General features: G+C 37.6%; 1 protein-coding gene across 1 annotated transcript in view; it reads right to left on the reverse strand.

Moving 5' to 3' along the window:
* cpxm2 (carboxypeptidase X (M14 family), member 2) overlaps positions 1-27,400 on the reverse strand; it is a 133,646-nt gene that overhangs the window by 30,794 nt on the left and 75,452 nt on the right. The window contains exons 7-10 of the mRNA XM_048551466.2: positions 23,022-23,110; positions 12,659-12,782; positions 9,330-9,526; positions 9,017-9,196 (exon numbers count right to left, since the gene is read on the reverse strand). Of these exons, the coding sequence (XP_048407423.1) occupies positions 9,017-9,196; positions 9,330-9,526; positions 12,659-12,782; positions 23,022-23,110 (590 nt within the window). The remainder of the gene's footprint in view (positions 1-9,016; positions 9,197-9,329; positions 9,527-12,658; positions 12,783-23,021; positions 23,111-27,400) is intronic.

Raw genomic sequence — 27,400 nt, forward strand, 5'->3', positions numbered from 1 at the left:
GAGAAACCTGGCTGCTGTATGAGGATGAGAAACGCATTCCAAGCAAAAACAATAATAAGCAGCAGCTCAGAACACATATTGTAAAATAAAAACTATGTTGTATTTTTAGTTAGATTGAGTACCTTGTGATATAATTAAGATATATGAGCTCTGGTAGGTATGAAATTGAATTTTTCATAAAGGTGGTCAGAAAAACAAACATACACACCATTATACAGATAAAGTTTTTTGCAGAGATAGAGGCTTTTCAACCCATCATATCTTCATCAGTCATCAAGCACCTACTTACTTTAGTCCCAATCTTTCAGCACTTGACCTGTAACACTGCATGCTACGGTGTTTCTAATGTTCATCTAAATACTGTTAAGTGTGATGGTTCCCTCTTCGACAGCCTTTCAGGTAGTTCCAGGTACTCCCCATCACCTGGTGAAAATATTCTTCCTTAAATTCCCTCTATACCTCTGATTCTTACCTTAAATCTTTGCTCATTGGTTATTGATTCCTCTACTAAGAATGGCTTCTTCTTAACGAGGTCTGTCATAATTTTGTACACCTTGATCAGATCCCTCCTTTAACTTTTCTGCTCTAAGCAAAATGACCCCAGCCTGTCTCGACTCTGATCATAGTTCTAGCCCAGGCAACATGTTGATCAAACTCTTCTGCATCCTCGTCAAGGAAATCACATCTCCCCTTGCATTGTGGTGACCAAAAGCCCACTCAGTGCTCCAGCTATGGTTTAACTAACATCTTATAAAGGTAAAATCACCATTGTCTGACCAGGCCAGTCAGGGCAGGTCTCTAAACAGACAGAGACAACTGGTGGTGGCTTTACCCGAGGGTCTTCATACCTCAAGCAGGGGGAGAGGTTGAGAAGGAGAGTCCTTCACGGTAACCTCACCTGGTGTGGGAATCGAACCCACGTTGTTGGTGTCACTCTGAATCTCAAACTAGCCGTACAGCCAAGTGACTAACTGTCCCCCATGGATATCTTATACAGCTCCATCATATCCCTTCTTCTCTTGCATTCAGTGTCTTGAATGCAAAAACAATTATTCTATTTGCCTTATCAACCACCATAGCCACATATCCATCTATCCTGTTGCTTTCAAGGATCGTGAACTTTTTTTTAATGAATTCATGGAATGAAGGCATCGCTGGCTAGGCCAGCATTTATTGCTTATCATTAATTGTGTAGAGACAGAGTAAGAGTCAACCACATTGCTGTGGGTCTGGAATCACATATATGCAGATGTCTGTATCTCATGTACATCACACCAAGGACTTGTCTATCCTAGGGCCCTGCTATTCATTGTGTACTCACTTGCCTTGACAGTCCTCCAAAAATGCATCATCCTCACAACTTTCATGATTAAATTCCATTTGCTACTGTCCTGGTCATCTGACCAGCCCATCTACATCATCCTGTAGACTAAGGAGGTATGGAATATACAAGGAACATTTTGAATTAAACAAATTCTGAAGAGATGTTCAGGAGAAAAATAATTTGTTCTGTTTCTAATGACTGCCCTATTATTTGGGAATTGTGACCAGTGATGGAATAGAAGTAAACACAATGCAAGAGAACGGCCTGTCAGCAGACTGCAGAGTCTCTCCAACTCTACTGACAGGAAAACCTTACCCTCAAGTCCTATTGTCCTCTCATGTTGCTAGATGCTTGCTATAGCATTTATCTCTTTATGTGACATCCCCTTTTAATTGTTCCCATCCATTTGACATGCACAGAGATTTCTACTGATAGCCCATGCAATCCACTTCGCTGCTGGCATTTTGTAACTAAAATGACCTAGCAGCTAAGATAACAAGGTGTAGAGTTGGATGAACACAGCAGGCCAAGCAGCACCAGAGGAGCAGGAAAGCTGACATTTTGGGCCCTTCTTCAGATTCTGTGTAAAACCAACAAATTGTCATTTTGGCAATATAACACTGAAGAGGAATAATTGGCTTAAGAATCCATAAAAAGTAGCTGGCATAGAAAATGAGAAAATTCATTGCTGCAAATGGAAAACTTTTCCAAGGTTTGGTCCAGCACGTATTAAAAAATGGCTAATGCTATGATTTGCCCACAGTAAAGTTACAATAAACGAATCATTCTCTCAAGTTGATTTTGAAGTCCATAACTAGAAAATAAGTGGTATTTATTCTTCAGAATTTCATTTATTTTGGAAGTTCTTGCCATTTTACTATTTTGTTCTAACAGTAAGAAGGCAAGTAACTCTGCATTTTCATTAGCATTGTGCACTAAGGTCAGACGTGTTGTTTTAGTTGCCAATAAAGCAATTAAAGAATATAGAAAGTGAATTATTTTATAAACATATTTGCAAGGCTGACATTGGCATGCGCACTCATGGATTTTCACTGCTGATCCATCTGTTTGCCATTTACTTAAACTTGCTACCGAATTCATTTAACACTGACTCATTTCAGACTGATGAATAATTTTCTGGTCAACCTGCCGAGTGTATTTTGAATATGAAAGGAAATTGATTGAATGTAGCTTGAAATCTAATAGGAGAAATGCCTTAAGACTGACTCAATGAGTAGCCTGTAGGTAGACTGTGCTTGGAAAGAGTTTTCTGAATTAAACTATGATGGTTTGTCCAAATAAAACAGTGATTGGAGCTTTTCGAGCCATAGGCCCAAATGGATTTTAAGTTACTGAATACAGATGTCCTACTGATCTGGACCCGTATTTGCTTCCTCTCTTCACAAAAACCTGAGCAAGCACGGTATGAATCTACGTATGGACATGACTCGGCACCAGTCCTACATTAATTTTAAAATCACCAGGGATATCACCGGAGAGTCTTCAGCTCATCACTCAAATCAAAATGAAACTTCTTTTACAAAAAAATTATATTTGTGTTTTTTTGACATTAACATTCTGTCTTTCATTGTTAGACTTCAGTCCTTGATTCTTATTTTAGTCCTACTAGTTTGAGCTGCTTTTGAAATAGGAAGTTTAGGAGTTCTTTATTCTTTTATTACTCACTCATTAGACCATAAGACATGGGAACAGAAATTTGGCCATTCGGTCCATTGGGTTAGCTCCACCATTCAATCATGGCTGATTAATTTCTCAACCCCATTCTCCTGCTTTCCCCCCATAAGCTTTGATCCCTTGACAATCAAGGATATGGGAATGCTGGCAGGCCAGTATTTATTGCCTATTCTTAGTTGCCTAAAAGAAGGTGGTAGTGAGTATCTGAGAAGTCACAAATCGTGCTGAATATTGTGCAACCATCAGCAGAAATCCTCACTTCTGACCTCATGAGGGAGAAAAGGTCATTGATGAAGAAACTGCAGATGGTTGTGCCTAGGATTCTACTCTGAGAAACTCCGGCAGAGAAGTATTAGAGCTGAGATAATTAACCCAATAATCACAACCATCTTTCCATGTGCCAGGTATGACCCTAACAACTGGAGAGACATCCCCTAACTCTCAATGAAGATTGTCTAGAGTATGTAGAAGGCTTTGGAAATTTAGAATAGAAAATTTATAACAGAAAGGTAAAGGCTGCAGAAGTTTATGTTTAAGTTTATCACCTAGGACAAGTTCTGCTGAGGCAAGATACAATCCAGCATCAGGTAATTCAGCATCAGCTAACAGTCAGTCTCGAACTCATTCAATAGCTCAAGATTCAGGAAGAACAGTAACAGTAGAGGCTCCCAATTATTCTAATCTCTCAGAGGTCTGTACCATGCTTGAAAAGGAAGTGAAGGAGCCAGTTCACGATTCCCAGCTCATAAAAATGAAGTTGCACAAATTCTCAAATAGATAGTAAATAAAGGCAAAAAGACTGTATTGCGTTCAATAGGTATTTGACAAGTTAGAGAGTCTAAGAACTATAAACTAAAACTAAATCTCAACAAATTATTTCAGTCCCAGATATTGGACTCAACTCTAACTTTATAATTGACTAGCAGTTAATGCAGAGTTACAATGGCATGACTGCCCTTGTAATCTCTGCAGTTTGTTTTGCAATTCACCTCAATGAAATATGAAACCTCCTTTTAAATGCTCATGGCTATGCTAGTGTTAATAAATAATTGCTAGTTCATGATCTTCCTGCCTTCTTTTATAATTGGCAAAATAGGTTTAATTGGTTCACAAAAGAGGTTAAGTTGAGCCGGGTGAGCGGTTGTAGTGTAAATACCAACACATCTTAAATTGGTTTCAACATGCCGACTTGAACGTAATTAACTTACAGGCATTGGCAGGGTGGTAAACCTCTGCTGATTCTTGAAATTGGGTGTCAACATGAAGGAGTTAAGAATTTGACCGGTGCTACAGATGACAATTTGTTGCTGTGTATCAATCCGAGTGTTTTTATTATCTTCAAACATATAAACTTTCTCCATAAGGCCATTGGCAGAATGATCCGATTTAGAAACAGCAATAATTTTGCTTTAATTATTTGTTTGCTTAGAGTGACACAACTTGCTCATTTTATCTTATGCCTCTTAAATAATACTTTATAATCATAGGATCCCTACAGTATGGAAGCAGGCCATTCAGCCCACTTAATTCACACTGACCCTCTGAAAAGCATCCCACCCTGCCCCTGTAACCCTGCATTTCCCATGGCTAATCCACTACAGACAATTTTGCACAGCCAATCCACCTAACCTGTATATCTTTGGACTGTAGGAGGACACATGGGCATCCAGAGGGAGCTCACACAGCCACAGAGAGAATGGGTAATTTCCACACAGACAACTGCCCAAGGCTGGAATCAAGTTCAGGTGCCTGGCGCTGTGAGGCAGCAGTGCTAACTACAGAGCCACTGTACAACCCAAGGAGCAAGTATTTTGAAAAATCTGTGAAGAGACTTGTTTTTGAACTTCGCTTTTGTCTTGAATATTTTAAAAGAAGGAGTATCATCATTTCAAACATCTGATAGTCAGCAAGTCTTCATCTATTCTCCACCCTTCAAAGCTGGTTCTGTACCAGATCTTGTCGGGCAATCACCACCAGCTTAGTTCAATAGGAAAGGTCTTTGAATTGATCCATTTTGCTATCCTGTTTGCAATCTGCCTACATTTTAATGAATGGACAAGAACGCCTCCTTATCTCCCTCCCACTCCCAGCTGTTTCACATTTTGAAGTTCCTGTGACAGATTGTGTTACAGTGTCATTTGGAGTCTCTGTTAATCCTCAGATCCCAGGTTTGTGATTCCCTATCTTTATCATTGTGCTTGTTACTTCTCATCAAAATGTACTGATTAACCCCAATGGTCCCTTATTCAGTCACAGGATGTGTATGTCACTGGCTGGGCACAGTGAACGAACGAGAATATATCTATAAGTCATGATGGTGAGTGACCTGGAGGAGAACTTGCAGATTCCCATGTGCTTTAATTTTATTAACCAAAGTCCTGTGGGACTTTTATCAAAAGCATTTGGAAAATTCAAATCTTCTATGTATACTATGTTCATCAACTTCCCTTTATCAATTTTGTTACTACCAAACATTCCAACAAGTTCGTGAAACACTATTTTTGATTTGTAAATCCAAATTGACTCTGTCCAGTAACTGTAACCAACAGAGATAACAAGGTGCAGAGCTGGATGAACACAGCAGGCCAAGCAGCATCAGAGAAACAGAAAAGCTGACATTTCGGGCCTAGATCCTTCTTCAGAAAAAAATTCAGATTTTCTGAAGTTGTCATGCTCCATCATGACAACTACTGAGTGAAACTCTATCTGTTGATCAAAAGAAATATATGCACTGCTATCAATTGGATAAACACAGCAGGCCAAGCAATATCAGAGGAGCAGGAAGGTTGATGTTTCAGTCTAGACCATTCTTCAGAAAAAAATTCATGCAATTCCTGCTCCTCTGATATTGCTTGGCCTGCTGTGTTTATCCAGTTCTACACCTTGTTATCTCAGATTCTCCAGCATCTGCAGCTTCTACTATCTCTGAAACTGTAACCAACAGTTTGGGACGCAGGCTTCAAGCAAGTTGACAGTTGTCAATTGAAAAATATTCCAAGTCTTTCACAATTTGCTTGAATACAAGTTATCCAAAAGAGTTTTATTTCCCTGAGGGATTTTAATTGGCAGTCCAAAGTTTTATTTACAGTAGTGGTGTATAGCCATTTCTACTTACTCCCAAAGTGGCCTGGGCAAGATATATCTTTTGTTATTGCCTTAATTTTGTACTCTTTTTGCTTCAATGCTCCATCATGACAACTACTGAGTGAAACTGTATCTGTTGATCGAAAGAAATATATGCACTGCTATCAAGTAAGAAATACTGTTGAGGAAAACCTGAGGTATAGATTTTCTGATGAGTGGCAATACTGCACAAATTGCTACACCAGCCTCTTCTTTTCAGGAAAGAATAGAGCTCTGCAGTTTGGAGAGGAGATTCTACTCTACTCTCGATTAGAATGTAGAACTGTACTTCCATTCTGACAGTTTTTCCATTGCACAGAACTGTCAGGGGAAGGCAAAGCAAACTCCTTTCTCACAGCAGACAGCTGCTGTATTCTGGCATTTAGAGATCCTGACAGCCACTTTGAGAGCTACTGTCAAACCAAAGTAACTGTGAAGTTAGGGTGCTAGGTGATAGAAGGACAGGACATCGGGTAAATAGAAGGTCAAGCAGCATAGATGCCAGGTAAGTAAGATGCCACATGGATAGTATGTGATTTTGGCATGTTGCCAGCAGGGGTGAGGGAAGATGGTGCAGGGTCCACAATGGCAGGTAAATGTTTAGGGTCAATTCATGACAACGGTCTGTGGCAAATCTAGACCACTTGTAGAGTCAAAAAACTAGTTGACCATTCAATCTCTGGGAATTGTGGCTGCTATATATGGAGACAATCTCCTGTTCCTAATCCAGTTTTGTCTTATACTGGGCTTGTGCCACTGGATCTGTGGGTATTTGGGACGTAGAGAGTAAAGACGAGCCAATAATAATTAACATCAAATGGTGCTATGCCCAAATTTGCAAATCTTGTTAAGTGAAATTGTGTTTGTCTACTGGCAACAAGTTATACTACGTGTTTTAAGTTTTTTATATGAACAAGGAATAAGAGTAGGCTGAGTGATAATGGGAACTGCAGATGCTGGAGAATCCAAGACAATAAAATGTGAGGCTGGATGAACACAGCAGGCCCAGCAGCATCTCAGGAGCACAAAAAATAAGAGTAGGCTACTTGGTTATTTAGGCCTGCTCCACCATTCAATTGCATGATAGCAGCTATGCTATCAATTGCAATTCTATGTTCCTGCCTACCTGGACAATAATTCATCCCCTTGGTGGTCACTGATCTATTTGCCTGTCTGTCTCTCTACCTACCACTGTCTTTAAAAAATTAAAGATTCTGCATCCATTACTTTTTGAGGAATGGAATTCCAAAGAGTGCTCCAACATTTCCTCATCTCTGTTTTAAATGGATGACCACTTATTTTTAAAACTGTGACTCCTAGTTCTAAGTACTCGCACAAAAAGAAACATCTTTCCAACATCCACCCAGTCATGTCGCCTTAGGATCTTACATGTTTCAATTAACTCATTTCTGACTCCTCTAAACTCCACACAATACAGACCTAGCCTGTATAGCCTTTCCTCACCAGGCAATCTGCTCATCTGGCTGTTAGTCAAATATATCTTCTCTGAACTTCTTTCAATGCATCAATGTTGTTAGGAAGAGGATTAAAACAGTTAGGTAGTTGGTGCTGATTAGGACAGACTCAATGGGCTGAAGGGCCTTTATTTCTGTGTTACAGACCACCATGACTATAACATCCTTTCGTAAGTACAGTAACCTGTACACAGAACTCCAGATTCAGTTACGCAAATGCCCTGTATAACTGAAGCATAACATTTCTAACCTTGAATTAAATTCTTCTCGCAATAAAACTTAACATTCCATTCATTTTCCTGATTACTTGCTGATAGCTTTTCTGTGTAGATGAGTAGCACATTGACGATGAGAAGAAATACCCGTACTACTAAATTATTTTTCTTTGGTTACTTTACTAAATGGGTTAAAATGGCATTTGTTAACGACACTATGACTCTGTAATTTCTATGAAGTGGTATTTGAATGCCCTAAGTTAAATAGCTTATAACGAGATTAGTTCATTTGTCATGGCTTTGAACAGCCTTGAATGGTTACACATGAACACTGAGCACTGTAAAACTGCTCTACATCCAGCCAGATAAAGCCAACAAGGAAGAAAAATTTATTCATCCAAGCTTACTGATCATAGATGCATAAACTGCATCTGTTCATGAAATAAATGTGTCATAGATTCTGTTCAGATTGCCAAAACATGATTTTTTGAATATACTGCACAAACATATACAAACTGAAGTGCTGTGGCATTCACCAGACAGCAGATTCCTCAGTATCAACAATGACATAAAAACAACTATTGTTTAAAGATTTCAATCATGACTTACACTTCTGACTTCCCAACTTCTGCCAATGTATGTGGAATGCCAATTGAAATGAGTTATGTGAAAAACTACTGACTTGAACGTATGGGCTTGGTGTTCAGTCATTCATACCCAATGGAAATAATAGACATGTATGCAGCAATAGCAATTTCTATTTCTGTTTCCCTGTCAAGTATTTCCCCCCAGAGAAGCAAAGCATCACCCCTTTGAGTGATTTTCAAGTTCTTTAGGTAAATGTTGAATATGACAGCCAGATTTCAGTGAAAGCACTATGGCGAGCTTGAGTGTGATGATGAGTGGGAGTGCTATAGTAGAAAATAAATGTTTAATGAGAATGCTTTTGGGATAAGGTACCTGAAATATAACTTTTATAACAGCTGGTGTGATTAACATGAAAAGTCTCTAAAAAAGAATACCAAATTTCTATCATGTAGATAATTTTGTATGTAATCTATTCAGCTGCTGTTCTGCCCATTTTCTGGCAATGAAGATCACCCTCAATAACTTATCTTACAATTTATTACTGGAAGAAACATATCCAAATTATCACTCTATATGTGCATAGATCAACAACTTACAGTGGCGTTGTCAGATAAGTACCACTCAGGAATGGGTAGGTGATGGTTATTCACATTCTTGTATCCTCTTCTGCGTTCCTCTCCTTCCCAAAGGACGGAATTGAGGTCTGGAAAATTGTGCATGATATCGATGCCATCTTGAGTCCAACGGCCCAAAGACCAGCCTACTAATTCAGAACCCTAAAATTCAACACAAGAGAGTCATCATATTCTGGACACTTACAAAATGGGACCAAAAGGTGAAATTGTAAAGTTCAGTTCATGTCAATATATGTAGGGAGCAACAACTTCTGGAAGTTTAATGAAAAATTACCACTTCATAAACTTTTTCATATCCGTCAGGATTAATAGAAGGCAAGAAATGGATTCTAGTCTCCTCAACAATGTGCTTGACTCGTGGATTCCCTGCCAAGTACTCTTGGCACATGAACTGCATTAATAAGAGGAGCAGTTCACGTCCAAGAACTTCATTGCCATGAGCTCCCGAAGTGTAGCGGAACTCCGGTTCACCTAGTTCAGGCAAATAGAGGCAAAAATTACTTCAAGCAGAACTAAAATTAAGCCAAACATTGCTTACCCCAAATAATTTAAAATTTATTTTCTTCAATACCTTATTCATTGGGCTATTGCATGCAATTACCATTTAAGCTAGAAAACTCATCAATTACACTATTGTATTCCCTAGATTCCAACTAAGGGTAACTGGCTGTAAAACAAAGCAAAGTCTAGTATATTAACCACTTTTAGCTTGACTTTTAGGAGAAAAATGTCAATATTTCACATAATATTCTGCTTGCTTCAAGTTGCTCGCTTTATGTTAGAAGTTTCAACATTATTTACTTTCAGCTGAAAACTTCTTCTATATTGTAAATACTCAAGTCATTTTTACCATTCATGAATTAGATCACAAGATCAATTTGACTTGAAAGGACCTTTCATTCCATTTATTCTCATCTTTCCAACTACCACACTATAACATTCCAACAAACAGCAGTCAGTGAATTGCGTGTAATTTCCATTTCAAACTATGTGAAGCTATGCCATTTAATTCCAAATCATAGAAATCAATTCCATTTAGTTGGAAACATTAAGTCATTGATTCATTGACCACCCTAAAATAGAGCTGTATAAATATTGGGGAGTTTATTTTGGACAAACGTTTCAATGTTTAAAGGAAGTTGGACCCAGCCCTAGATCCTGAGTAAAGGCTGTTTCGTCAATTCCATTACAGATATCCAACATAGATGCAAGCGATTTATACAATTTTTGAGTAACGTCTGAATTGTCTTCCACTATATAGAATGTCACCAAATAGACCGCTCCAATTCAAACTTCCAGCCCCATACATACATCAGTAATTCAGCCCATTTAATATTTGTTGATAATCAGCAAATTGAATTGGATTCATACTCCTTCAAAGGTTCCAGAGACTGTTGGTATTGCTATGATTAGAAAAAGCATAGTTCTCAAATAGCCTTTTGTTAAGTGCCAGTTCTAAAAGTCTTGCACCATGTTTCATTTTAAAATTAAGTTCAATTTTTATCTGTCACAGAAATGCAGTCTAGTGAACAGCTGACTTGATCAAGGGATGTCACTGGATGTCTTGGCCAATTTTAATAGCCAGCCCCTACTGGTGTATGAACTACAGGCTTCCCAATCAAAATAACTTAAAATCTTGTGTGGAAGCTGAAATCATGAGATTCTGAGACCACCACTCAGACCAAGGTAACAGTCTCCACATGTAATAAGTGTCCTAGAAGAATTGGCAAAGAGATTCTCGGTCAGTTGATTCGGGACATAACCCGTTCCATAATAAAAAAAAAATTCAGATTTTACACTTAGTTCATTTCTGGCCTAAAATTTTCATTCAAATGATTTTGGATTAATGGGGAAGCCGTCATACCCCTCCACAAATTGGGTTTTAGCTTCAGTCAGTTTTGAGGAAAGGTTCAGGGCCTTGGTGAGTATAGCAGCCATGTCACAATCATATCATTGAAGACTTCTTGCACATGTGAAAAGGAAGTTGCTGGCTTTTGGCAATTCAAAATTGCATTTTCAAATTCCAGATTAGGAATTTCTGCTGCTCCATTTTAATTGATCTTCTTTCTGGTTTCCATCGAGTGGATTGTGTTAAATCAATCCTATTGTTTGCAATTTAATATATTTTGTAGAAAGCAAGCGAATCTTCCATAGCACTACTCAGAAAATTGACCAACATTTATATTTAATGGCAGGAGTGTTTGTATTGTGCAATGTATTTTCATTGTGAAATGAAACAGTGATTGTTTATAAAGTATTGATTTCTGTTCAGTAGATGGAGTGTCCAATCAGAGTCACACTGCTTTTTAAAATCTCTTCAAGATGAGCGTCATTTCATGATTAATTGCAATTTAATGTGCTAGGTTTATTTTTCTGCGATATACTCTGTTGAATTCCTATTTTTCCACAACAAAGTTCAGGAAAACAGCAGTCGTACAAATGACCCTCCAGAAGTTAGCCCATTTTGGTCAACCTGTTTGGAGACATTGTGACATACCTTCAGGCAGGTGGGGCACAAATCAGACCTCTCGGCCCAGAGATAGGGAAACTAACCAGAGTCACAAGTCCATTATATGCTGACAAGAGTTTATGCTATTTCCAAGGAAAAGCAGACTGGTCCTGCACTTGTGTGAGGGACAGCCACATGCTGATGAAGCAAAAGGAGGCATTCTGACCCTTCTCATTTTATTATTGCAATACTAACTGGCTTATTGAATGTGAAGGTGTACAATGAAACAAGTTACAATCCGTCTTGTTATTCCTGGTCTTCTACTTCTGGTCCTCAAAATAAGTCTTTTTTTATAAGAGTAGGGAAAATGTTTCTTGGTTTCAATGCAGCCAGCAAGACTACAAATGCTTCTCCTCATTCAGCAAAATACTGTAGTCCACACCTGCTCTATTTCTTGCCTTTGGTCCCACCCACAGGACCATTCTACACACTAACTTGGCTTCAGAATTAGTCAGATCTCAACTGGTGAACTACGCTGGGATGCGTTGGTACATGCAACTCACCAGTTCAGTGCAAGTGATAGTTGGCAGACTATTCGATTCAGGCGTTCAGATTGTACTGCCTATTTCAGATTGGTTCATTTATGATAGTTCCTGTCTTTGTGCTTTCTTTCCTTTAATCTCCACTTGTGAAAGAACAATTATCACAGTTGCTGGCTGTATAGGATGGCTGGCAATAAACAAGACATGCATTATTGGGAACCATTGACAAATAGCATAATGAATGGGGGCCTGGCTGCTAATATTTCAGAGTTGGCCTAGTTTATGAGTGGCTGAAAAATCCTACTTCAGTGCCTATGTTTATAAATGTGGTGGGAAGCATCGTTTAAATGAAGAAGCTAACCGTTGTATTCACTTCACTATTTACAGCAGTTAATAAAACACATTGGACCCAGACACTTAAATGTTTGTTTCATGAGTACAATTTTTTGATGAATATTCAGGTTTTATCTCTGGGATATTTTATTAGAAAGTTATGTATTTATGAATGAATGTAAATTGTTGTAAAGACAATACTTAGAAAATGAAGGAGATTCTTAGAGGAAAAAATGAGACATGAATGACAGTCTACAATTTTATGGATAAACGTCTTACCAACTTCATGCACTCCTGGATTATCAGAGATCTCGATAGCGTACAATTTCATTCCCTGATAGCTTTTACCAATGTTGTATATCCTAGTGATGTTTGGACACTGTTCATTTACTATCTTCATTAACTGTTCGACAAAATGTATAATTCAGTGAGAATTCAATGTTTGGGGCTGAAAGCATCATAATGAGTTTTAAAGACGCTTAAAATGATATTTCTTAGCATCATTCTTACAAGTCTCTCATACAGCTCATTTAAATTTTTGCACTCTAAACATACCTCGACATATCCAAGGACTAGAATCATATAAAACATTCAGAAGATCAGGCAAGTGAGCAGTAAGCAATGATAAGGCACTTATAAATCATCAGTCAACTGAAGTTGTATTAAAGACAGTCTTTCATGCTTAATTAAGTGAATAAATTGATTTGCTCCTTATTTTATATCTGTATCAGGGTGTCATTTTAGAAGTTAATGATGCACATTTGTATCATATGTTGAGCTGTAATCTTGTGAAATAAAGCTCAATAATCTGATGAAATAACAATGTGGTACAGAAACCATGCTGGTGTGAAAATTTCAAACCTGGCATGTTCATTTTATGGAATAATCTTTGGCAGTATTGAGATAAGTGAACATAGCTGTTAATAAAATATATGGACCCTAGACTCTTAAATACAAAAGCCAGAATGTTAAGCTATATTTAAATGAAACTTAAGATTCCCTCCCACCTAGAATATTGTGGCCTATTCAAAACACTCTTCTTCAGCAAAAACATAAAGGCTGTGGCAGGAGTGCACAGCCATTTACAAGAATACTTCCAGGGATGGGGAATCATAATTACCTGGATAAACATGAGAACTAAAGGTTATTCTCCTTAGAGTAAAACATGTTAATTTGATCAACATGTTTAATAGAGTAAAGAGTGGAAAGAGTGAACAAAATGTGAAGCTGTTTCCAATGGCTTAAGGAGCAATAACCAGAGAGCACAGAATTAAACCAATTGGCAAAAAAACCATAAGCAACATGAGCAATTATTTTATGCAATACATGGTTAAGGTTTGATATTCATAGTCTGATTACCACCAGTCAACAGTAACCTTCAAAAGGGAATTGGTAAAGTACTTGATGGAGCAAAATCTGTAGTAATATGATGAAAGTAGAAGGTATGCAGCTAACTAATTATTCTTCAAAAGAGCTATTCTGTAGTCTATCCTATACTATTCCATACTCCTACAGATATTTAATATAATGATGATTGATTTGAAGTTTTTTTTAGTTAAATGCATTTGCTTTCATTTCTATTGCTCACTTAGGATTCTTTTTTGACAAACCATGCTGACGATTTTTGATTTGGATCGAAAATAATTGCACACACACTCCAAGTGAAAATTTAAGACTGAAATTTGCTGATGCTAGACATTGAACATTTAACAATATCCTATCAAATTACTATTCTTTCTAATTTTACAGAGGAGACAACCAGCAATGTTCTCCTACTTTCAGTTATATAACTCACTGACCAGGCAGGCATCGACTTATTTAAGAGGCTAGATTGTCATCTGATGGGAATAGGTTTGGGTTTTACTGCACTGATTTCAAATTTGCAATGCCTTGCAGATCACATGCTGTCTTTCTATGGCCTTTGGGTAGATCGGAAAGGCCTTGAGTGTTACTGTGCACACAAGTCATCTGAGGTTATCCCTGAAGAAAATTTGAATTCTCTACACCCCTTTGTTTCTTCATGTGCTGGTTAAACCCAAAACAAGTGTGCTGCATTTGAGGTATGGGACAACTAGAGGAAGCCTGCTAACATGTCAGGAACATTGTGACGGATGAGAGTTAGAATATTTAACAAACTTCAGATGCAACTATTAGGTGCTAAACTATAATTAAGTTTCAAAGCAGCAATTCATCATAGGGCTTTGTTTGAAAAGATAAATTTGCTGTTACATTGAACAGTTTTCTTTTTGTAGTAAGGTCATTCAATATATTTTCTACTGGGCATTGAACAAGGTACTTCGAGCAGTGTGAAAATGGAACAAGTATATTTATGCATTCAAAACTGAAGAAAATAGCATGTGGAGTCGATGGCATGATAATCTGAATGGGTTTACATGCACAGAGCTCTTAAACTGAAGGATGAAACTTTCAGCAACATTCACGTAGAGAAAATAAAAGCAACCTAGACAAGATTGATTGACAGGATATTGGTATAGTTTAAAAATGTTATTTGGCTTTCAGTTTCAATGTAGTCAACTGGTCATGTCACGTAAGGGGTTAATGTGAATGTTAATAAGACAGTCAACATCATCATGAGAAGTGATGTAAGATCATATGCATATATTGCTAGAGGAAGATTGTTCTCTCTGCAAGCCTCAAGTGAAGTATTGTTCTCTAAATAGATATGCTGAAAAGAAGGTGATGTTTACCAACAAACTAAGCTTCCTGCAATCTCTATCAAACCCAACTCCCATATATTTTCAAAGTAGAACAATATAATAACAGATTTTACATTTCTCAGTGATGATTTTGACAGCTGAGTCCATGATAAATGCTCAGTTGAGTTCTAAATTTCAATTATTCATATATCTCAGCAATGCCTAAAGTTCATTTGACAGCTGTATGAGGTTATTAAATCATCAGACAACATGGCGTGGAGCTAGAGCAGCACAGCAAGCCAGGCAGCATCAGAGGAACAAGAAATTTGATGTCTCAGGTCAGGGTCCTTTAGAATTTCTCCACACTGTGTCGTCTCTGACTCCAGAATCTGTAGTTCTTGCTATCTTTACTAAATCATCTGCCGTCTTTGATATTGTAAATGAATGTGTTGCTTTACAACAGATTGATCACTTGAGCAGATTTATTGTTTTTGAATGTCGCTTATGAATAAGCCTTATTTTTCAGTGCATTTGAATGACAATTTTATGAAGTTTTTGGAAACTTTTCATGTCCATTTCAATAACAGCCTGATATCTACACATAGTGGAACGTTGGTGTGGCAGATACGTAGTGGATACGAAGGGGCATAAAGAGTTGTAGGGAAACCAGATGAAGATAGGGGTAGGAAGGTAGTGAGGGGTCACATTTAGACTAGCTAGACTGCTGCTTCCAACAACCAAGTGGGTCTTCTAACCAGGATACATTTGCACCCACACTGGATCACAGCTTGCAAAACCCAAACCCCTTCCTGTTCACATTTCTCAACAGAGAAATGCACAGCAGTTATTTCATCTTGAACATGGAGCTTAATATTTAATACTCTTTGGTTGGGATTGAACGTCACAAGAAAACGTAACTTTTCAATAGGTGAGCATAAAACTGCAGAATGAAGTGATTTTTGCAGGATCATTTGGCAGATGAGGTTTGCTAGGAAATGTAAATTTATAGCATTTTGCTGAATACAAGGTAAGACGTTTCAAATTGGAATGCTTTCCATACCATATCAATAATCTATATCATGTTTGTTTCTCCAGCAGGTAGAATGAGCAAATGTGTCCAGTAAAAACTTGTTTTATTTCCATTTTGTATCTAATCAGATGGAAGAACTCATTGTGTAAGGAATATTGGGCTGCAGGTTAAACAATGTCATATTTGGCTTCCAAGGGATGAGAAGCTTGACTGTAAAAGTGGGACTTTGCAATAGGCACAAAACAAAGTATCCAGAACATGCTTAAATCTGAACAGTTATGAAAAATAACATGTCTCTTCATTTTATACATGTTACATATTTGCAGTGAAAGCAAGTGAGGTACATATTTAACACACAATCAGCTGCATATTTTCTGTGATGATAACTTTAGTGCTTAGATTGATAGAATTTGGGCAACATCATAGGTCTGTTAACTCCACAAGCTGCAATATCTAATAGAGAGAAAATCAAACACAAAGTGTTTGCATTACAATGTCTACGTCCAAAGTCTGTCCTAGTTACTCAAGTTCACCTTCTTTAAACGTTTCTCAAGTTCTAGAAGTTTAACAGTTACTGAATATTTTCTGACACAGCAAAGCTTCTATTGTCATCATAACATAATAAATTGGGTGTAAATAATGTGGTATTAAAAAATTCAATAAATATTTGTTATAGCTAGCTATTACATCCAAACTTTGCATTCACAGGAACATTAGTGTCTGGGCTAGCAGTAAGCTTTCAGATTGCAAAGAACAACATATTTCCAGTAGCTTATCATGCTTCAGGTGATGCCTGGTGTAGGATAGAGTGTGAAATATTTATATTTTGATCACATGAAATTACGATTATATTGTGGCTTTAAGAGGTTTATTTTGTCATTTTTTTGCAGAGAGGTTTTAAGGCAGAGGTACTGAGCAGTTTACTAAAGCCACTAGAGTAAACAACTTGTGAGGCCTTGGTTTTTTTTTAAAAGTTAGAACAATAGAAGCAGCCTGAATGGGCATGGTCAGGCTTGCAGAGAACCAAGACTTTTAGTTTAAGCTTTCAGCTGTTCTTGTTGGAGGTCTTGAAGTGGAAGCTTTTTTTTCCCCTCTCTCAGTCATGGCCAAACATGGGAGGGGGGTAGGGGTGTTCTCTTCCTGCTACTACAGTTGCATATGAGACAATCTATTTTCTGAATTTGCCCTTCACCAAGAGTGTGTTTATGGGATGTTATTATGTTGGAACAGTTAATTCGTAATAGTTACTGTACCTATTATTCTGTTAAGTTTTCCAATAGCATTAAGTTATTTAAATTCCTTCTTTCTTTTCTTGTAATTTAACTATAGTGGATGGATAAAGTGTGTTTTGACTTAAATCTGGCAGATTGACCAATCAAATTTCATCTGGAACACCAAACCTTACATTTACCTTTAAAATAATAAAATGTTAGGGTCTAGACTATCTTCTGAACATTTTGAGGAGTTTGGTCTGGTACATAATACTATGATGCAGTGACGATATGATGAGCATGTCTCTTAAATATATACAGACATACTGACTGTATGGTAGAACACATAGTTGTTATAAATAAATCAGCCCACGTAATGTTGATAGAATTGCACAAAGTGATTCCAAAAAATTTAATCATGCTGAGAAATTATTTGAGGAAAGGGTTTACAATAACACTTTAAATGTTCTCCAAAAGTTTTCATGGAGAAAGGAGATCAGGTCTGAAAGGAACATGAAAAGCTATGGTTTCATAGGACCCCATGCCATGATTTCACTCAAAGAGTTATAAAATTCTGAACAATGTTATAATTTTGCTGAACATTGTGAAGTTATTTAATATCTCAAGTTAAATTTTTTTTAAAAAGCCTTAAATTACTAAATGTTACAAACTGCCAAATTTAACAGAAGTTATAGGTTCCTGATAGTCAATGCTTTATGGTATGGCTCTGAACCTTACAAAACATGAAGGCTCCCTACTTAATCCTAGTCTCTGTTCAGTTAGCCTATCTCCACCTTTATTTATATCATATAGAGTATCAGCCATTGCTCACTGAATAGCACTCATGCCTCTGACTTACACGGTTCCAGGATCAAGTCCCACTCCGAGGCCTAAGAACTAAAATCAAGGTTAATACACTACTACATGGGGTGCTGTCCTTCAGATGAGATACAAAACAAAGGCCCAGCCCCCTGTTTTGATGAACATAAAAGATCCCACAGTACGATTGTGAAGAGAGTAGACGTCTATCAGCAGCATCAAATACAAAAACAAATTTGCTGGGAAAGCTCAGCAGGCCTGGCAGCATCTGTGAAGGAGAAAACAGAGGAAGGGTCACCGGACCCAGAACGTTAACTCTGTTTTCTCCTTCACAGATGCTGCCAGACCTGCTGAGCTTTCCCAGCAACTTTGTTTTTGTTCCTGACTTACAGAATCCGAGTTCTTTTGGTTTCTATCATCAGCATGTTGGTCAGTGACTACTCTGAAATCATTATCATAAAATTCAGAACATTATAAAGTTGTTGTTTGTGGGAATTTTCAGTGCATCTAATTGTATGTGCAAATATATGCTTTATAATATAAACAAGGAATAACTCCAAACCTGCTAAGTTATTTTTGTTACTTTAGTAACGATTGCAACTCCAGAATAAACAATTCATGCAAGAACATTTATATTTGAAATGAGCTGTAACCTACTTTAATCTGAGTAATAAAGATGAAGGAAATATATAAGTGCAGGATTTACTTGGAAAGGTATGTCCTTTATTTTCATGTCAATTGGAATGCAGATGTATGAACACATCAAGCCCACCTTGTGGTAGGTCTTGGGATAACTATAAACATCAGCAGGTTCACTAATTGGTGATTTGGGATGAATTTGACTACTTTCCTCATGTGTGCCCTGGTGACCCTGGATATACAATCTCTACTCATGCTCTACACAGAAGGTAGCTTGGGTGTCTTGGGTACTGCCTCCATGAAAGTTGCAGTCCATCTGTGGTACTTGAAGCCCTCTTACATCTTACTTTAAGCATTTGTTCAGTAGATTGTCCATGCTGCCTCCTTTTCAATAGGTAATAGCTGCCTTTCAGTGGTATTGTAGATGCCTGATTATCACACTGACCCCAAATCCCCACCAGAAAAGAATGCAGCAAATGTACAATGTGGGTGGCATTAGCTGTACGTGTGAGTTAACGCTAACAGACAACACAAACATTGCACAATATCTATGATAATATTAACAGGCATTCTTTTGCTACACCCATCAGGTGCCAATTTTCCAAACACAATCCAATTACTAAACTATTCACTTCAGACGAGATGAATGAAATGATAATAGGTTTTATATTTTGTCTGTAGTCATCAGTTTGCAATGAGCCAAAATGTTTAATTTCAACTTCTTATTCCTTCAAAAAACAATGCATCACTGAGTTACCAGGGAATTTTTCAGCTTGGATTGTGTTGCATTAAACTACACTAAGAATTGGCACAGTGATAATTGTAAAGTTTATATGATATGATAGTAGACATAATGTTAAGCATATGAAAGGATAGCCAAAACAATAGACTTGATTAAACTGGATCCAAAGCGCACCAAATTGATGCTAAGAGTAAAAATGATCCAAGATCCATTAAGTCTTAAGAAACAAGCTAATTAAATAGAATATGATAATGGACGCTGTCACAAAGTGAGGAACGTGTACTTTAATCACCATTTATCATTAATTGAAATATAGGGAGCAATGACATGTAATAATTGTCAGGTAATAAAGAAACTATTCGGAATGCAGTCTATGCCATTAGGTTTTTAAAGACTTGGGTGAAATGATTTTTACATTAATATATACAGTAAAAGTAATAATTAATTGATTCATATTAATGCCAGTATTTAAAGTAAATTAATAGTTAAATTGGATTGTAAAGTCATGGCATTAAAGAGACAGACCCTTATTTAGTATTACTTCCCTCACCTTAATTACTGAGGTAGAAATAAGTTATAGCTTATTTCAATTATAAATCTTCTTAAAAGAACTGTATATTCACAAGCAATATAAAATCAGTATAAAAACTAACACAAGTAGCTTAGTGGGTTTGGAATTATACTTAACCCCAAAAAGATACTAACTGTCATCAGTTCCACAGTATGTAATATTTTCAGATTGGCTTCATTAATCTGTTACTTTGAGCTATTTGAGCAATTTTAATATGTAAACAATGCTCGATCCTTTTACCTTTCATTACGGATTAGCAGATGAGCATTAGAACAAGCAAAAGTTAAAAATAGCACTCATTATGTGGTTGTACAATACTCTAGTGAATGGTAATTATGTTTTTTTGACCAGGCAAGTTTAGAATAACTAGACTATTACATCACTGTGAATGTCTATGGATTTTACTTGAGACAAACACAGTTTATCTATATTTGGCTTATGAAGCATTTAATATTATTTATACATGGTAAATTAACAGAAATTCTTCTGTATTCCTATATATCCAGTAAAATTCTGACCTAATACATTAAGCTCAATGGAAAAACATAAAATTGTTTTTAATAACAGGACAGCACCCAGTCATTCAGTATGTTGATGTAATAATGCAATGTGCCATAGGGAGTAAAGGCATTTTGTTCTATGAAACAGCAGTTGATGGCAAACATATGGTTGCCTCTCTATTGACTGGATACAGAAAAACAACTGTCTGACTTTACTGCAATGTTAGTGGACACTTCTTGTGGCTTTTGCAAACTTCTACCAGCTTTGCCTGCTTTCTGACTAGCATCTGATATACAATGGTGAGAAATATGAATAGGCCACAAATGAAGATAAACTAGATTTAGTATTGCTGTCTAAAACCCATGGGGAGGTATAAACTCAGTTCTCATCATAATTTCTGGCTCCACTCCGATTCATTGTTTGAAAATTATTACTACATTAAGGTGAGAACTAATAATTAGAAGAACATTTTTTCCCTGCAGACTGTAACTGAATTTTAGCCACAATAGCTAAGATTAAATAATGCAATCCTTAAAACAAAAGGAGTTCAGCCAACATCCTGGTGTGAAAAGGAATTGCTCTCAACTGAATTTACTGAATGACGACTTGCACTCTGTTTCTGAACTGCTGAGGGATGGCTGAAATGCAGGGAGGTTGGGGATATTTCTGGACAGCAGTGGAGCATGGTTGAAAGATGAAGCAATGAGATGACGTTCTGGAGCATTGACAGAAACATGTGGGAAATCATGGAGCAATTGGGAAAGACTGTCCTGCAGGGGGTCAAATGGATGTTCAAAGTCTGTAGACAGAGTTGGCTGGACAAAACAAAGCCTCTGGTTTCTTTCAATTACTTTACTTTTGCCAAATTTTGTTTTCTTTGAATTTTGAACTGGTATCGTTCCAGCAGGTGCTATGCATTCTGTGTATTTCAGTGACATGCTTCTCTCAGTCATTGGCAGTCCATCGCAGATGGAGATGACTCTCTTCCATTCCCAGGGTGAGTCCAAAGGTGGCAGTACAGACCAATACGGCTATCACAGGCTCTGTTACACTTGGGGCAGAAGGTGGTCTACCACATTTATGACCATTAACTCATCTTAAAGCCAGATGCATGCGCATTCCAATGTTTTGGTCTGGATAATGTCATTATGAAGTGGCCTGCCTACATATCCCCGATATTTTTAATCAATCTGTTTAGATATGTTATGACACATCTCTGGGAACAGGCGGCACTTAAACCCAGATGTAGGCTCATTACCATTGCATCATAAATCCCCTTACGTAATTTTTTTCTAGACTGATGTTGCAGACATCAATTTGTAGTGCTTCAAATACTAACCTAGTTATGTCCAGCTAATTAAGCATGGGTTGGGAATTACCCCTTTACTCTGATCTCTATGGCTCAGCCACAAATTATTGCTTTCACCTGTATTAGTTCCTTCTTGTGCTTTAACTGTCAAAAAATACATCCGGACCCGCTCTAATTTACCTCCTTTGGGACATTTCCAGTTCGTGAATGAGCTATTTATCATCAATTGATTGTTAAATAATTTGTAGTGAAGGAAACCCTCTAAGTGGGAGGTGGAGGGGAGGGAGGTAACTAGAATGTGGGAGATTATTGGAAGCAGTAGCTACCAAACTCCTTACTTACATTCTTAACTTCATTTATCACTGAAGACACAGTTCATTAGTCTTGACTGGGGTTATCCAGACAGGAAACTTGAGCCAAATCAGCATCTCATATTACTGAAATGTGCTTTTTTGAGAAATGCATAGAATTAGATTATCCCTTCTTATTGAGGAGAATAATATGGATAGAAACAAAATATACAGAAAATTATTATAAGAAGAATTAATATAATTAATAGTACACTTTGAAAATTAACATGCGGGTACTGTTTATCTCTATTATTGAGCCAAAAGGCTCATTTCCATCTTCACAGTACCAGCAAAGAGCTTTGCTTATGTTCTCGACATAGGTTTCCAACCAGAATTAAAATGAGCGCAGTGTATCTGAATGAATGGCAAGTGCTGCTGCAGGGTGGAGTTCTCTACCAGGAGTAGGACATTATTAAAATCCAGTGAATGCAAAGTGAGTAAATTCAGGTGACGTTTCCAACTCAGTGGAAAGAGTGTGATTGCAGAATTTTTAAAAATCATTATATTTCAATCATTAATCCAGAATTTTTTGCAAAGGACATTTGCAATATTCAATTTAGTACTATTTCACTGGTTAATGAACACTGCAAGTTCAACAACTTGTGGGTTTCAAAATCAGAACAAATGGTATATTTTGGTTATTATTAGACTAATAATAAGCAGCTGATATGAACACCAATTGGATATTTTTTCAGCAGATAAAATAACTTTGCATGTCAACATTATTCAACTCACATCCTTAACAAATAAAACAGTTCTTGAAAAATATCAACATATTAAAGTTAAAGTACTGAGGAAGTGCCTCAATCCTACCTGCCTCATTTCCTTATAACTGTGGTGTTTGAAGTCCAGATCATCTGTTGTGGTGACTTCATTTCGTCTGCGGTAATAGTTGTTAGGGTCTGAAAGTAGAATGAAATGTGTAATTTAAACCCCAGTTTAAGGTTAACGAGATTTACAGTTGTAATACCTGCAGAAAGAGGCCCAGTTTCACAACACTGAGCTGGGCCATTTTTCAGGCCTTTTTGTTATTCACTTGTGGGATGTGGGCATCACTGCCTATATCAGCAGTTATTGTCCATCCTTAACTTCCCTGGAGATGGTGATGGTATGCTGCCTTTTTGAACTGCTGCCATGCTTGGGGTTTAATGGCATCTCCACTTCATTGAGGAAGATAATTCCAGGATTTTGACTCAGTGATTGTAAAGGAACAGTGATACGCTTCCAAGTCAGGGTGATTTATGGTTTCAAGGGGAAATTGTAGGAGGTGACGTTCCCATGTATCCATTTCCTTAGCAGCTGCTTAAAACAGGCTTATGTACTTATATGTATAAATAATGAGTCTAATATCTATTGTAGGTATCCAGAGAGTTTGGAATTGACATTAATGAACCCTAATTTCATGCTGGTTTTAGGCATACTGGTTGGGACCTATGCCACACATGAGTCCTACATCAACTCATGTGAATTTCTAACTCAATTATCCATTCTAGGCAGATTTGGAAAAAAAATAGAAAATGAAAGAATACACACATACACTCATTAAAGAAAGGATGGAAATGTGTTTACACAGTCTTAGAGCTGGTACATGGAAAACTGAAATCTGAGGTACAATCAGAGAGCTAATACAAGTATATACAAAAGATAAACAAATATGTAAACAAGTCAAGGGTAGGATAATATGCTAGTGTGCAATAAAAGCATGTCAAGTCGCAGTAAACTTCTGACAAGGGGCAAACAATAATTGTTACAGTGTCTTTAAGGACTAATTAACTTGAAAATGTATTTGAACTTCAAGTGATTGAATGGCAGGATTGTGCAATTTTAAGCTTTAAGACTTACATTATAACAAACAAACAAAAAGCAGGATTGTCTAAACACATTTCAACAGACAATTTATCCTCTAAACCACAGATTTTACCTTTTAAATTTTCAATCAACCTGTTCAGAGATGTTATTGATCATCTCTGAAACAGGTTGGACTAGAACCCAGAGGTCTAGACACTATCGCTGCACGAGAAGAGCTCTCAGAGTTTATTTTTTATAATGTCCAAAAATCCCTCATCCAGACATACTTTATTCTGTCCCCAGGCACAAGTTCAAACGTTTTTGCCCATCTTCCAGCTGGATAACGTCCAACTGATTTTGATGATGAGACTTACTCTGGGGATTCATTTCTTTACCCAAAGCTAAGGGAATATTCCAGCCTCAGTTAAATCCTTTTGAATTTGATCTCTTCAATCCCAGCATGAACATTCACCTGCATTCTATGTGATAAACAACAGAGACTGCTGTCACTAACTCTGATTCTTGCAGACTGACCTGTTTGTCAGGTTCAGCAATACCCCTGCAAGCATTATTCAAATGACTTGAACAAATTTTTCCTCTCTCAAAGCCCGTCCCAAAGCAATGTGAATCATATGAGCTATTCTTTCAAGTGTGAAATGCTTTTATCTATTCTTTGGAGCTACAATGATCTTGAAATTAAATAGACAGTTTAAACACAGTGATTCATAAAATCTGACATGCCTAACATCTTCCTGTGAGCCTGATGCTCTGTTCTATTATCAATAAACATGCTGACAGTGCAAGTATTTTTGCGCTTCAACAGCCATCTAAGGGCGAACCCAAGTCTCTGATGACTCCTCTTGCCTCCCTTTGGACCATAGCCCATTACAGAGCACCAGAGTGTCATTTCTCAGGCTCAGATCTCTGCAAGGTGTATAAGTAGTGCTGTTTCAGTATACTAATTATTTGAGTCTTCTCCCAACATTCACAACTCATTTTTAAATAAATGCTTCATATTACAGAACTTAAATATTGCTAAAAGAAGACTAGAAGTTAAAGCTTTTTGTCACACTCATCGGAACTAATATGCAAATAACAGATTGGAAACAGATCAACCATTTTATACAGCATGAGAAGAGGGTGTTGATTGACTGAGCTATAATAGGCATGGCGATGCAGCAAAAACTGTTAACCATCAATCAATTCTCAAAAGAGACAGGTGGATCTGATTGGTCAGAGTGTTACCATAGGGATTCAACAGTGTTTTCACAACCCCTCTGTTTGAAAGGAATGCAATGTACATACAGATTTCTTTGGTCTACACTAAACAGACTGCTGAGTATTTATGTATGCAGCTGCTGACACTTACAAATGCATCAATCTACAGGCCCAGATTGCAATCTTAAGTTGATTTCTGAAGTAACACAGTCTGGATTTTGAGCAAATAATTTCTAAATACAGAATCACATTTAGTGGTGGATAGACTTATCTGGGGCTTGAAAGCATGCGCTAGTTGGCATGAGCAGCTTTGGCTGAATTGCATAAATTTCTTCCAGCCTTTGACTTAATGTACGTTGCTATACTGCCTTTATAGACAACCACGCCATAAACAACACTTGATTGACACATTCTGTCATGATAAATTTACTTAAGCAGAAACAGTTTGGTTGCACTAGTGACGCTCAATAGCAGTGATGTGTACCTTCCACAAAATTCTACAACCATTCAGGAAGGCAGGTCACCTTCACTTTACTTAACAACTTTGCTACCTTGAGGATCATAGGACATTCACTCCAATGTCCCTCATATCTTGTATACCTCAATATCTCTTATTTTTGCGAGTTCTTTTGCCTTGTTTGACCTCCATGGCTTCCCCAAATACAAAATCTCACAGTTCTCTAGGTTGAGCTCCATCAGAAACTAACCTGCCCACTTGACCAGAACTTTGAATTTTCTGTGGTATAAAACTATTCTCATCAATAACAACTTGTAGCTTATTTATGTTCCACCTACAAAGCCTTACACATGACTCCCACATTTACATCCAAATTTTTAATATATAAATCAAAAAAGAAGGTAGTACTGCGACCTGCAGAACCCCACTGAAAATAGTGGGGTTGTACAAACACCATTAACAATAATCTTTGTTTCCTCATATTGGGACTATATTGTACCTAGCTTGCCACATTCCCCTAGTCCCATGGAGTTTTATTATTTTCAACCAGTCTACTCTGGGGGCCTTGTCAAAGGCCTTGCTAAAATTCACATAGATGACATCAACTACATTACACATACCAATCTTCCTGTTCCTTTCTCAAAAAGGAGGAGGGGGCAGCGGTTAATTGCATTGTTCATCAATGAGCCAAATAAACCAGAGGTGACAGACAGAATCTGACTGTGGAGGCAGGCCTAAAAGTGGGAAGTTCTTTTATTTGGGTGGGAGCGGTAGGGCTTGGGTTTTCTCACGTTCTTTTAAGTTCATTAAACATACATGAACAGGGAAAATGGCAAATTGTATGAGTAGGCAGGAAATTCTACCACCCGCCCCACCACCAATCTCCCACATCCAGACCTTGTGGGGCCCAGTTGCCAGGTGCACTATTTAAAAAGGTGCCAGACAGTACTTCACTCTCAGCAACCCAGCTTCATTTAATCTCTGCTCATTGCCTCCACCCATCGCTGGAAATGGCACAGACCAGGTAAAAACTGGTGCCATGAATTAGTAACACCTCTCTAGAGGTTCTCCTGAATTCTGAACAGGACGGAAAGGACATTCTTTTACTAGAGATGGCAACAGGAGGCCATCTTGACCAGAAAGCAGCCTGCACAAAGGTGCCTGCAAAGGTCAGCACCTGTGTGGGACTCAAGAGAACCCGGCCCCAGTGCCACAAGAGGATCAACGACCTGCTGGGCTCAGCCAGATCATTACATACAATCATCTACTCAATGCTTCACGCTCCTATGAGCACAAATCAGCTTTGTAAGGTCACCAGCGCAGGGGACAGTCACACACTAGGGTGGGTGCCACGCATCTCCATTGGAAGTTTCATGTGCAGCTCCCAGTCTTGTACCACTGGCACCACAGTAGCTCTAACGATTGCACATTTGCCGGGTTTCACCCTTCAAACATAAAAATAAGCTCCAGCACCAGGTCACTGAACATTCACTGCAACCCAGAGAATATCAAATCTCATAGCTTTATATCAAAGGTTTGCAAGGGTCAAGGGCACCACCATAGCACATAGCTTCAGGATGAATACCTTACAACAGAACCTAATTTCCACTTTACAACATTCTTCTGATTGGTAATGTATACAATCGCAGCTCTGAAGATTTACATTATCTGCATCTATCTGTATCTATGCACACCGTGGTATAAACTCTTGCTAATGTCTCTTAATGCT

Source organism: Stegostoma tigrinum, chromosome 20, assembly GCF_030684315.1.
Source record: "Stegostoma tigrinum isolate sSteTig4 chromosome 20, sSteTig4.hap1, whole genome shotgun sequence".
NCBI classification, from domain to species: Eukaryota; Metazoa; Chordata; class Chondrichthyes; order Orectolobiformes; family Stegostomatidae; genus Stegostoma; species Stegostoma tigrinum.